Genomic DNA, 13,311 nt, shown 5'->3' on the forward strand with positions numbered 1-13,311 from the left:
TAACATTCCTAAGACTATTGGTAAGTAATATGGAGGAAGAAATTAGCAGTGAACCTTTTTTGTATCATAAACCAACTGTTAGAATGTTAATTAAATTCTCAATATTGATGTTATACTTATTTACCACATACATACATGCACGCAAGCACACGTGCATACACACACCCAGATAAATGGTTTTATATACATTACATATGTAGATTTGTACAGATAAATTCTTACAAATATATTTTGTACTATGTATAGTAATAAACAGGATTTTTCACTTATTATCTCTGTGCATATGTGTTCAATTCTGTGTATATTCTGTGTGAATTCAATAGGACCTATATACATGAGCAAGTATAGAAACAGTTTTTCCTTTTTGGACCCAGATAGCTGCACATTATTATTCTGAAACTCAAGCTTTCTACATAAATCATTAACTTCATAATGCTTCTTTCTATGTCCAGTACAAAGAATGTCATTTTCAGTTTCCAGTAATAGATTGGGAAATAAGCATCTGAGAAAAAGTAAACTCAAAATCCCAAAATTATTTGGACAGAAATATTATTCAATCTTTGTCCTTTTGTAGTAGTAGTACTACTACTAGTAGCAATAGTAATAGTACTACTACTAGTAGTTCAGTCATAAGCTCATTGATGTGTGTGTGTGCAGAAGTAGTAGTTGTCAATAGTAATAATTAAGTTATTTAATTAAATTCTAATCCTTAAATTAAATAAAGCATTAGCATACATATTTATATTTAGTAGACATACACATGCAGAGAGAAACACAAATGTTTATGTATAAAAATATTTATACACCTCAAGTCTTATAAATATACTCTGCACTATTTTCAATAAACAGCACTGTCTTTTCACTCTGTGTGTATGATCCTAGCTTTCCTCCCCTCTGCCCCTACAGCTCATAACTCATTATTTTTATTTAGGAAGTTTATTTAAGATATTTATGGAAATGAAATCATGTCTCTCATGAGGTTTTCTTCAAGGAAAACAAAAATGGGAATGAACTGAAATAGATTACAAGATTTTCTGTATTTTATATAATGATCTAGTTAGTTTGTTTTTCCCATAGAGGCTACATACATGATGAAGGGTATCAAAACTACTTTCCTCTCCTTAGAATCCAGATGTCTGTACATTGTTATTCCAAAAGTCAAGCTCTTTCTCCTGGTCTCTGCATAAATTACATTAATACTGACCCACATATATTTCTAATGTCTAACACTGAATATCCTTGATACATGTCAGTCAAACAACATATATTATAATCTAATCCAGGGATGTCAAACACAAGGCCTGCAATCCAGATCCAGCCCACAGGGTGCACGGGCTCTCAGTATCCTCTGGAAACAGTGAAGGACCATCCCGCAGTGCCTTGCCATGGAAAATGGAGCTCGGGAGAGATGTGCCCCTACAACATGAATGATATAGAACTAGCCACGATCACCCAGGCCACCCACACCCTAGCCTCCTGAGATCAAACACAACCCTGATGCAGACCTCAGTGAAATTGAGTTTGACACCCTCGTCTAATCTGATTATATCTCAAGAAAGTTAAAAGATATTTCAATGACCGAACAGTTCATTATTTCACTTCTTCCTAGGTCCAATGCAACACATGTCATTGTCAGTTTCCGATAACAGTCAGGAAATATGTACATCAGAAAATGTAAACTGCATCTTCCCACAGCATGGCTCTCCAAAATGTTTAAAGGTTTGGGTCCAAATTGTTGGAAGTGCAAAAAAACACCAGGCATTTTTTCCACATGTGGTGGACATGCAACGAGGCAAAAATATATTGAAGAATGGTACAATTATGGCTGGAACAAATGGTGGGAGAGCAAATTCTGTTCAAACCAGAACTTTTCCTCCTAGGCATAATACCAAAGGGGTATAAGAAGGATGTGCTTTATTTAGTTATCCATGTATTGACTGCAGCACAAATACTACCTGCAGTATTGGAAAAAATAAATTATCCCAACAGAGTTAAACATAACTAGAAAAATATTGGCCTGTGTGGAAGCAGATAGGCTTACTCTACAATTAAAAAAATAAAGGAGATTTGGAATATTATGAAGTTTGGAACAGATTTTATTATTGGTATAAGACAAGGTGACAAGACTGGAACAAATTGTAAATAATATGATTGGATAGAAAGATGGATAATGTACTAAGTAGATTGACAACAGATGGATGAGATTATGTGTATATACCGTGTTTGTATGGCCATAATGGCTTCGCTGCGCTGCACTATTTTAAATATAAAAACAATAAAAATATATTTAAAAAGAAAAGAAAATGTAAACTGGAAATTCCAAAATTATTCGGACAAAAATATTATTCAATTCAAAAGAAAATAATTATTGAACCAGTTGTAATTAGTGCCCTGAGCAATAGCTAAATCACACCCATAATATTTGGACATTTTGAATTTATCAGACTTGAACAATTTAATTTTACAAAAAAATATCCTTTTTTAAATTGCTTATATCCTGAAATCTTGCCTTAATAATTCCTAAATCATTGTTTAGGACTTGAATGATATTTTTTTTACCAATTTCTGACTATGAATTTAATTGAAGATTACTCATATAATAATTAAAATAAACTTAACAAGTTTTAGTTAATTTGTTAATCTTTTAAAAGGCCAATATCATTATAGTTGTATTGTGTTCACTGAAAAGAGGCTTGTCCATGTTATTTAATATAACAATTTATTACTGGAGGGAAATGATACAACAATAAAAGAACATGTCTAATTATATTTTTGCACAGTTATATAATTTGATGTAGGTATTGGCCACCTGACACTTGAATCATGAGTTAGAATACCTTAAAAAGTAATAAACATATAGTTTTATCAGTATGACTCTCAAATTTGGAAATGATTGGGAGAGAAGTGCAAATCTTGGGACATCATAAAAAGAACACTGTATGAGTGGGTGTTTCTACTCCCTAGATGTACAAGGCCTAAGTCTTTGCAAATAAAGAGCCCCATGAAATCTTCATGCCAGTAGATCTAATGTAAGGGCATTAAAGCACGCTCTGGAGAAGATCCATCTCTATTTGCTTATGGTAAGATTGTATAGACACCTCACAGTTTGGAGTTATATTTTCAAGCAATTTACATTATAGTGTACTGGAAATTTACTCTGCTAAGGAGATAAGTGACTTTCAGATTATGGAGAACTTTAATGGACTGATTTCATTTTTCTTTCTCCAAACATACATGTCATTAAACAATAGTTCCTGTGGTATATGAAAAATATATACATAATAAAGATATGTTTAACTTTCAATTCAAAAAATCTCCAATTTAATCTTTAGACAGGCATAACTATTCCTAAATTATATGGGTTCTTGTGGTTTTTTTTTAGTTTATTAAGTTAATTAGGGAAACAAAATAAAAAGTCAAGGGGAAGTGAGAAGACCTTAGAGGTTCCTCTCATGAGCAGTGCATGACTCCTGGGGACTAAATATGTTTCTGCAAAGCTAAAGAAGACTTGGTAAAGCTATCAGAAAAATCTTTAAAGTTTCATGCGAGAAATAAAAGAAGTTCAAGTAACAGATAAATACACAATAAATCTAAAATGAGAATTAATGAAGAAAGTAAGCAATGATCTCCTCCATTTTGCTGTTTTTCCATCCTTCATATTCTAAAGATATTTATCCATTTATTCCTGTGTCTTTCTCAATTTTTCCACCTTTTATTTTTGCTATGTATTATAGCAAAAGAATATATATTTACTTTTTGAGATGACAGGCAGAAAAAAGAAAGCTGCTTACATGTATTGAGGTGTATACATTTTAACAATGATCGATCAGAAGGCAATTTAAATACAAATCAAATGCAAGAGATACAATGTGCCATCAATTATCATCACCATCATCCTTATTGTTGTCATCATCATCATCCCACGTCCTTGGAAGGATTCAATAGGTTTCTGGTTGACTGTTCAACCAACCGTAAGAAATATTTCTTCCATTTTTCTGTCTCACTGTTATTTTAATGTCTTGTAAATTCATTTCACTTATGTATAAATGTGATTTAAAAAAATTCTAGCCTATGATTATTTTGATTGCATGTTTCCTTACTGAAGAGTCACAACTGATACCGTACCCTGGAACATTAAATTAATACAAGAAAATTAAAGTAATATGGATGTAATATTTATGCTTACAAACAATTATCCAAACTGGAAAGATCAACATGTATTTTGATCTTCATGGAAATCATACAAAACTTCTCCAAATGAAAATGAATGGAAATTATCTTAACAGTGCTTTTTTCTTTTCTTTTAAGGTTGTGATCTTTGTGACCAAAAATGGATAACAACACATCTATATTTCTTCTCCTGGAATTATCAAACATTCGGGAATTTCAGATTATTTATGCCTCTGTATTTTTGATTTTGTATTTAATTACACTAACTGGGAACTTCGTGATTATCTCTGCAATCATTTTTGATTCTCACCTTCACACACCAATGTACCTCTTCCTAATGAATTTAGCCCTGCAGAACATTGGTTCAGTTTCAGTTATTATTCCCAAATCCATTTTCAATTCATTTATGAACAGACGATCAATTTCTTATTCTGAGTGTGTAACTCAAGTTCTTTTATTTTTATTCTTTGTAGACTCTGATATTTCTCTTCTTACTGTCATGGCATTTGATCGGTATGTTGCTATCTGCAATCCTTTACAATATGAAATGATAATGAACAGGAAGGCCTGCACCCAAATGGTTGGCAGCGTGTGGATTGCCAGCTTGTTCAATGCTATATTAAACACCACTGGGACTTTTCTTACCCCTTTCTGCTCTAATATTATCAATCAGTTTTATTGTGAAATCCCACATTTACTGAAGATTGCATGTTCAGATTTATATACAACTGAAATTAGAGTTGTAGCATTTAGCATTACATTAGCATTTGGTTGTTTTGTCTTCATTGTTGTTACTTATGTGGAGATCTTCCTTGCTGTCCTAAGAATTCCTTCTGTCCAAGGAAGAAAAAAGGCTTTCTCTACTTGCCTGCCACATATAATCGTCTTTGCCATTTTTTTGTTTACTGGCTGCTTTGCTTATCTGCATCCTATATCAGAGAAACCGCAACACTCTGATTTTGCCATTACAGTAATGTATTCCATTATTCCACCCATGATGAATCCATTAATCTATAGCTTGAGAAACAATGACATTAATATTGCTCTGTCAAGAATTTTTGCTCTGAGGTCACTTATATAAATGGGAAATATTAGGAGCACATTTAGAATATAAAACTGAAGCATAGGATTAGGTAAATGCCATCCCACAATGTCACAGCTTGTTATATTAAGTTGGAAAGTTATAATAATAAAATTTGACAATAAAGCAAATTGAATATTACTTTTCATTTTTTTAATAAAACAAATAAAACCTTATTTTTTCTCTTCTACCTATTACTTCACAAGTAAGAAAATAAATGTAGGAACACACTCTTCAATGTGTATTCCTACATTTCAATGTAGGGATACACTACATTGTCACATTGTGCTTTCTATTTTTTATTGATTCATTTTTAGAATATTTCAGAATATATGAGGCAATCAAGAAACACTGGTCAGCAATTCTTCAAACAATTGCACATTTTCCTGGGATCATGTAGCTGAACATAAAAAATATCAGAAACGTAGAAAAGATATAGCTGTTTTCAATTGTTCCAAACAAGTGCCTTATATATAATCAACTATAAAATGTCTTTGAATATTAGTAGCTTGGGTTGGTAGTTATATTGTTGGTTTGAGCTCTGAGCTTGATGATTTGGTTGCAAATGTTACGTTCCCATTTGAGGAAACATTTTCAATGTGCTTTGGATTGATCTCTATACTGTATAGCTGAATCCATAGTGCATGACTGTAGAAGGAAATCCATAGATTATTAGAACTTTCTAATAGAAAGATTGATATTGTTGGAATTCCAACAGTGAACAAAATTTTATGCTTGCTATTGTAAGGATATATCTTATTAAAATATTATATTTCTTGATGCATTTTTCTAAAAAAATTCTTAGTGAGAAAAAATATGGTTTCCTTTCAAATTTAGTTTCTAAGATTTCTGTATTATACTCTAGATTTCTTTTCAATCCTTTTGAGGGCTTTTTTCCCCATGTATCCAGCACATCTGAATGTTGTTTCTGTTTTCTGGAACATCTAACATTTACTACCATATAATTTTCTATCTTAAATATTATTGATAAAGTTGTGTTTGTGTGTGTGTGTGTGTGTGTGTGTGTGTGTATGTATGTATGTATGTATGTACCGTGTTTTCCCCAAAATATGACATTTCCTGAAATTAAAGCCATGCCAGATTTTCGCGGTGGGCAAAAATATAAACCCTCCCCTGAAAATAAGCCCTAGTGAAGGGATGGGTTTAGCCAGAACAGGGGGCAGCCCTTCCCTTCCCCGGTCACCTCAGGGCTTCTTGGTCCCTTAATCGGATCCGCTGGGCCACTCCATTCACAAAACAGCTGATTTGCGGGTGCTGCTCAGGCCTCTGCCCCAGCAAATGCGGGTCACTTTGGCAGCCAATTGTGGCTGCAAAAGAAACCAGAGGCCAAGCAACACAACCCAAATGCCTCATGCCCTCCTTGCCTAACGGTGACAGTCACAGTTTGCAATTCCATCCACGGAACAGAAGGCATGGAAATCAATCCATCTGGGACATCAGAAGAAGCCATGCGAGGAGATGCTGCTGCCGAAGTGGAAGAAATCCCCCCCCCACCTGCAGATCGTCCTTTCAAAGAGGAGTTTCACCAGGATGAAGGCTACACAAACGCCACCTTTAGCCACCTCTTTGTCCTAGTGAAACTCCTCTTTGAAAGGACGATCTGCAGGTTGGGGGGGGGGATTTCCTGCACTTCGGCAGCAGAGTCTCTTCGCAGGGCTTCTTCTGATATTCCAAGTGTATGGATTTTAATGCCTACAAGAGTTCGCTTCTCACCTGCATATTCACATTGAAGGCACAAAATGGGGCGTTTTTGCAAATGGCTTGAAAATGGGGAGGGAAATATTCCTGCCTCTCCCACTGTTCTGAACATCAGCACAGACTGAGAACAGGATAAGAGACAAAATCCTCCCTCCCCATTTTCAAGAGGTTTGAAAAAAGCCACATTCCAAGCCTTCACATTATCCAGGATTGCAGGATTGAAGACATGTGGGAGGGAGGATTTTGTCTTTTATCCTGTTTTCAATCTGTGACCTTCAGAACTGGGAGAGGCAGGAATATCCCCCTCCATATTTTCAAATGGTTTCCAAAAATGTTCCATTTCGAGCCTTCAGCATATTCAAGGATTGCAGGATTGAAGGCTCGGAATGAGGCATTTTTGCGAATGGCTTGAAAATGGGGAGGGGAGATTTTCCTTCCTCTTACCCTGTTCTGAAGCTCACAACAAATTCAGAACAGGATAATAATAATAATAATAATAATAATAATAATAATAATAATAATAATAATAATAATAATAATATTTAATGCTTCTAGACCGCCCCCTCTCCCGCAAGGGACTCGGGGCGGTGTACAGTTCATACAAAATATAACAGGATACAATAAAATTAAATTAAATATGTACAGTTGACAATTGACATGGAGGAAGTTAAAATGTAGTTAAAAGAACTGTACAAAGCAGATATAAAATAAATTCAAACCCCTAAAAACAAATACAGTAAATTAAAAAGCCCCTAAAATAACCAGATATAATACATTTGCCAGGAGGGACAGTTGAATTATGCCAGGCCTGCTAATCGGAACAGGTGGGTCTTCAGTTTTTGCCGGAAGGAGCGGAGGCAAAATCCCTCCCCTTTTCCTGCCAATCGTTCTTTCCTTGGGATCTCAGCACAGACGCACATCCCCCAAATGCTCTACCTGAAGCCTTCTCTGCATCTGTGCAAGGAGAACTTAGGTCATTGTGGCTGCAGGCAAGCCCTCCCACTTTAATAAGTCCAAGGCCATGTTTAGTGGGTCAAAAAATATAAGACCCTGACTTATTTTCGGGGAAACACTGTATTTATGTATGTATTTATGTGTTCTGTAGGGAGAACGAGGCAGACAGGAACTGAGGCAAGGCAGGTTGAAGCTACACAACCTTTATTCACAATATAACACGGCAAAATATAAGGCAAATCTCGACCTGGCAAACAGCAACATTTGACAGCTGACAGCCCTTTTTATACTAGAGCTGTCAGACACTGAACCAATAGAATGGCTGCATTCTCCCGCCAGCTGGCTGCTCAGGTCTCAACCAATCAGGGGCCGGCAATGATAGTCAATGGCATCATAGCCTCGAGGACTTAACACCCCTCTCCTCCCAGTTAGCATATGCATAGTCAGCCAAATATGCCAGCCGACGTCGGCTCCACCCAGATCGCCTTAGTTCAGGGGCGGTGGCCAAAGGAGGAGCCGTTGGTGGAGAGTCCTGTGGAACATCAGGAGACTGCACAGCTGAGTCGGCAGGAAACTTGACCGCCACAGGACTGACTAGATTCTCAGGTAAGCCTGGCAACAAGAACACATTGGTGGGGGGTGTTGCATGCAGCTCTCCCTGTGCTGGAACAACCTCTGTCGATATTAGTTCCCCGGGGCAGGATTGGGGCTGCACTGGGTGTTGGTCTGCTGTGCTGGTGGCTCACCATCTGAGCTGGTTGATGTGTCAGCACCACATTCGCCCATCACCGGTTTGTTCAGAGGGTGGTTTTAAGCACTCCGAAGGCTTCACGGAAGCCTCTGGACGGTCCCTGAATCCTCCAGAGGGCCTCGGGAGGGTCGGGGGAGGCTCTTTTCGCCCTCCCCAGGCTCCTATAAAGCCCCTGCTCGTTTTAAGCATTCCGAAGACTTCAGGGACCGTCCGAGGCTTCCCCAATGCCTTCGGAGCATTTAAAACGACCCTCCGAGCAACCCGGAAGTCACTTCCGGTTTGCTCGGTGGGTGGTTTTAAGCATTCCAAAGGGTTCAGGGACTGTCCGAGGCTTCCCTGATGCCTTCAGAACGCTTAAAACGACTCTCCAAGCAACCCGGAAGTCACTTCTGGTTTGTTCGGAGGGTGGTTTTAAGCGCTCCGAAGGCTTCAGGGACCGTCCGAGGCTTCCCTGATGCCTTCAGAGCGCTTAAAACGACCCTCCGAGCAACCCGGAAGTCACTTCTGGTTTGTTCGGAGGGTGGTTTTAAGCACTCCGAAGGCTTCAGGGACCGTCCGAGGCTTCCCTGATGCCTTCGGAGCACTTAAAACCACCCTCCAACCAACCCGGAAGTCACTTCCGGTTTGTTCAGAGGGTGGTTTTAAGCACTCCGAAGGCTTCACGGAAGCCTCTGGACGGTCCCTGAATCCTCCAGAGGGCCTCGGGAGGGTCGGGGGAGGCTCTTTTCGCCCTCCCCAGGCTCCTATAAAGCCCCTGGAGCCTGGGGAGGGCGAAAAAAGCATGTAAAAATGGGGGGTGTCGCGCATTGTGCACGCATGCACACTGGGGGGTCACGTGTTGCATTATGGGTGCGGCACGCCCGCACTCGATCCCCCTGCGCTCCCCCCTTGTGGCACGCGAGCCAAAAAAGTTCACCATCACTGGTTTAGCCCCATAGTTTTGGGCGTAGACTGGGTCTCCCACATTAAAGACCTGTGTGGAATTGCCTGTGAGGGGGCTTTTCTCTGCTGCATAACCAGGGTGTAGCTGGTCCAGGGTTGTCCAGAGCCGATGACCTACAAGCCATTCTGTGGGACTTGGCTTGGTGATTGGGCACGGGGTTATGTATGCTGTGCCAGGAGGTATTGGGACAGTTTGTCGTGCCAATTCCCTAGCTCCAGGCAGTCCAATGCCTCCTTAGCCGACTGGACAGTTCATTCTGCCAGGCCATTTCCGGCTGGGTGGAACAGGGCCGTCAGGGTGTGTCGTATACCATGCTGGCCTAAAAGCAACTGGAAGGGTGCCGATGTGAACTGGGGCCCATTGTCAGTCACCACAAGCTGTACATACCTATTTCCCTGGTAACTGATAAGGAGGCGAGCCTGTGGCTTAGTGGCTAAGACTCCTGCCTAAGATGTAATACAGCCCAGGTTCAAATCCCAGTAAGGGTATGGCTAGCTGATGAGAGCTAATTAGCTTGAAATAGATCTATACTAGTCTCCCTTTATTTATTTATCAGTACAAATACAACACACACACACACACACACACGTGTGTGTGTGTGTGTGTGTGTGTATCTATCTATATAAAAACCATATTTTTATTTTTAATGTTGCCTTTTTATGTGGCTAAGGGTATGGCTAGCTGATGAGAGCTAAATAGCTTGAAATGGATCTATACTAGTCTCCCTTTATTTATTTATCAGCACAAATACAACACACACACACACACACACACACACACAGAGTTTTATATGCTGGTTTTGTTGTATTTGGGTCTTTTCCCGTGTAGGATTGAAATTTTCTTGGCAATGTTTCAGCAAGATCTCACTTGCCATCTTCAGGCTTGGGCTTAAAATGCGATCGGAGTTGTGGGTACAAATAATTACTACTGTGTACAATGAAGAAAGGAACACTGTGGTGTAGTCGTTCAGACATCAGGCTAGAAATGGGGAGATCAGGAGTTCTAGTCAGTGATGGGTTTCCATTTTTTTTACTACTGGTTCACTCTTGCACATGCACATGCTTGCATTCTTGTGCATGCACAGAAGCATCCAGGCAGGTGGATGAAGCATCCTGCAACTGCTATTACCAGTTCACCTGATCCAGGCCAAACCAGGAGCAACCCACCTCTAGTTGTAGTCCTGTCTTAGTCAAAAAGCCGATTGAGTGACCTTGAACCAGTCTCTCTCTCAGCTCTAGGAAGTAGACAATGGCAAACTACTTTTGAAAAAGTTTGCCGAAAAATGCAGGGACCTGCCCAAGCAGTATCTGATAATATGACATTATTAAATGAAAGGGGGGAAAGTAGTAAAGGCTGTAAATACCAAGTTAGATAGTCACTCTGTGTACACTCTTCTTCTGTCATTTTGTTGGCTTTTTGTCTATGAGATTGCAAATTTCTGGATTTTTCTACTGCCTTTGTTGCCAGGAAAAATGCACAAAACTTTGCCTTCAGACCAGGACCTCATTTTCAAGCATCTCCATATGTTGTTTTTTTTCAATTGCATACTTGTCATTATCCAATATATTTTATGGTCTACTGCTTCTTGGTTCTAAGAAATAAGGGTTCTATCCTAAAATCTCTTAGAAAACCTCTGGCAAGATGGAAGGTGATTCTCAGAATAATTCCTAGCACTTATAATTAAACACAGGATGTGAAGTAATTTTTCATTATGATTTTTATATATTTTTCAAATATCATCTCCATAAAATATTCTCAGCTAACTCTGCATTAAGGAACCTACTATTACAATATAAGAATAATTCTTTATACTAAAGTCTATAAAATATATTTCCGCAGCTTATCTAGCACAAACTGTGACAATGTAAAAAAAAATTAAATAAACTTGTATGCTAGCTTATGTTCAGTCTCTTAAGTACCTGCATACAATATCATGATTCTTGTACAAAAGAACAAAGTTTGTATCATCACATCATAATGGATCTCCCTAGTTCTCATTTTTGATACCCATGATTATTTCTTTCAAAACCAACAAATGCAGATCAAACATAAAAAAGATCAGTGGATAATTCTATTGCAATATAAAGCATTTAAAGTCAAACAGTTTAATGGGTTTCTATTCTGAAATGAGAGTGTATCCATTGTTAGTGGATACAATTTGGGGGCAGAAACCTTACAATATATATTTTCTGAATCAGAGTAACACATAGTACCGTCTCTTAAAATTAGAAAGCCTAATGAAAGCTGGGCATCAAGACTTGAGTTTCAGGACCATCTGAAACTAACTGTTTTTCACAGTTAGTGCCTTTGCTTCAAAATACAAAGATATTCTAAAGCATAATCCAAATACAATAATATTCTACAGCACCATCCTTGCTGCTACTCTCTATCAATGATTGCTTTCAGATCATAAACTTAATAATTTTAAAAAACATTAAAAGTTTAAAAATGTCAGGTTTATCAATTTCAATGATAAAGATCTGGCTATGTACTACTTCAAATTAAATGATGTATGATGCATGACTAATACATACATCATACATTAGTTGTACATATAATATATGACTAGTCAAGCATATGATGTATGACTAATCCAATCTGGATAATGTATTCAGAGAACAGTGTTTTACTCTGAATAGTTTTGAGAGAGCTTTTTTAATTGCCTTGTTTCTCATGCTGTAAATAATTGGATTCAGCAGAGGAGGAAGCATTGAATATATCATTGTAAAAATCAAGTCTAGATATGATGGAGTGTCAGAGATTGGTCGCAAATAAGCAATACTTCCTGTAAATAAAAACATGGAAAATACAATGATGTGGGGAAGACAGGTTTCAAATGCTTTTCGCCTTCCCTGCATGGAAGGAATTTGAAGGAGTGTCATGAAGATATGTACATAAGTCACAATAATGAAGCAGCAGCAACCTACCCCAATGGCAACACTTACAACTACAACTCCAATTTCAATTAAATATAAGTCAGAGCAGGCAAGTTTAAGTAACTGGGGGATCTCACAGAAGAATTGATTTACCACATTAGAGCAGAAAGGGATCACAAAAGTTCCACTGGTATGTAAAACCCCATAAGCAAGGCCAGCAAGCCATACCGTAGCAACCATTCTGGTGCAAGCTTGCTTGTTCATCACCATTACATAGTGCAGTGGATTACAGATGGCAATATACCGGTCATATGCCATGACTGTGAGAAGGAAAAAATCTGATGCTATAAAAAAGAAAAAGAAAAGAACCTGAGCAACACATCCAAAATAAGAAATATCTCTGGTGTTCAGGAGGGAATTGACCATGGATTTGGGAAGAATAACTGAAATAGAGCACATATCCTGTACAGCCAAGTTCATCAGGAAGAAATACAATGGTGTATGAAGATGTTGGTCAAATGTTACTGCAGAGATGATTAAAAGGTTTCCTGTAACAATTATTAAATATAATAACAGAAAGACAGTGAAATGAAGAATCTGCAGTTCCCAAGTCTTTGAGAATTCTAGAAGTAAAAATGTAGATACAGATGTGTTCTGAAACATTTTGTGCACAGCAATAGTTTCACAGTGCCTAGAGAAATAAACAGATTGAAAATGGGTTCAGTAGCTTAAAATAACTTACTATAGTATTACAACTAAAATGTGCTCATAGGATCATTTGGAGAGTCAAGGGAGTTCCATATTTCCCACTCATTGT

The 13,311-nt window shown here is 38.0% G+C and overlaps 2 protein-coding genes across 2 annotated transcripts in view; one reads left to right on the top strand and one right to left on the bottom strand.

Annotated features, from left to right (window-relative positions):
• Positions 1–5,251, top strand: part of LOC309401411 (olfactory receptor 14A16-like) — a gene marked incomplete at both ends in the record, with an annotated part of 42,270 nt that extends 37,019 nt beyond the window's left edge. The window contains one exon of the mRNA XM_081970478.1: positions 4,585–5,251. Coding sequence (XP_081826604.1) covers positions 4,585–5,251 — 667 coding nt within the window. The remainder of the gene's footprint in view (positions 1–4,584) is intronic.
• A 6,955-nt stretch (positions 5,252–12,206) lies between these two features.
• LOC309401412 (olfactory receptor 14A16-like) lies at positions 12,207–13,157 on the bottom strand (the record flags this gene model as incomplete). Its single annotated transcript, XM_081970479.1, has 1 exon — positions 12,207–13,157. One exon carries the CDS (start codon positions 13,155–13,157, stop codon positions 12,207–12,209), a length of 951 nt encoding a protein of 316 aa, XP_081826605.1.
• Between the last annotated feature and the right edge of the window lie 154 nt (positions 13,158–13,311).

The sequence above is a fragment of the Natrix helvetica genome (assembly GCF_964273705.1).
Source record: "Natrix helvetica genome assembly, chromosome: Z".
Classification (NCBI taxonomy): Eukaryota; Metazoa; Chordata; class Lepidosauria; order Squamata; family Natricidae; genus Natrix; species Natrix helvetica.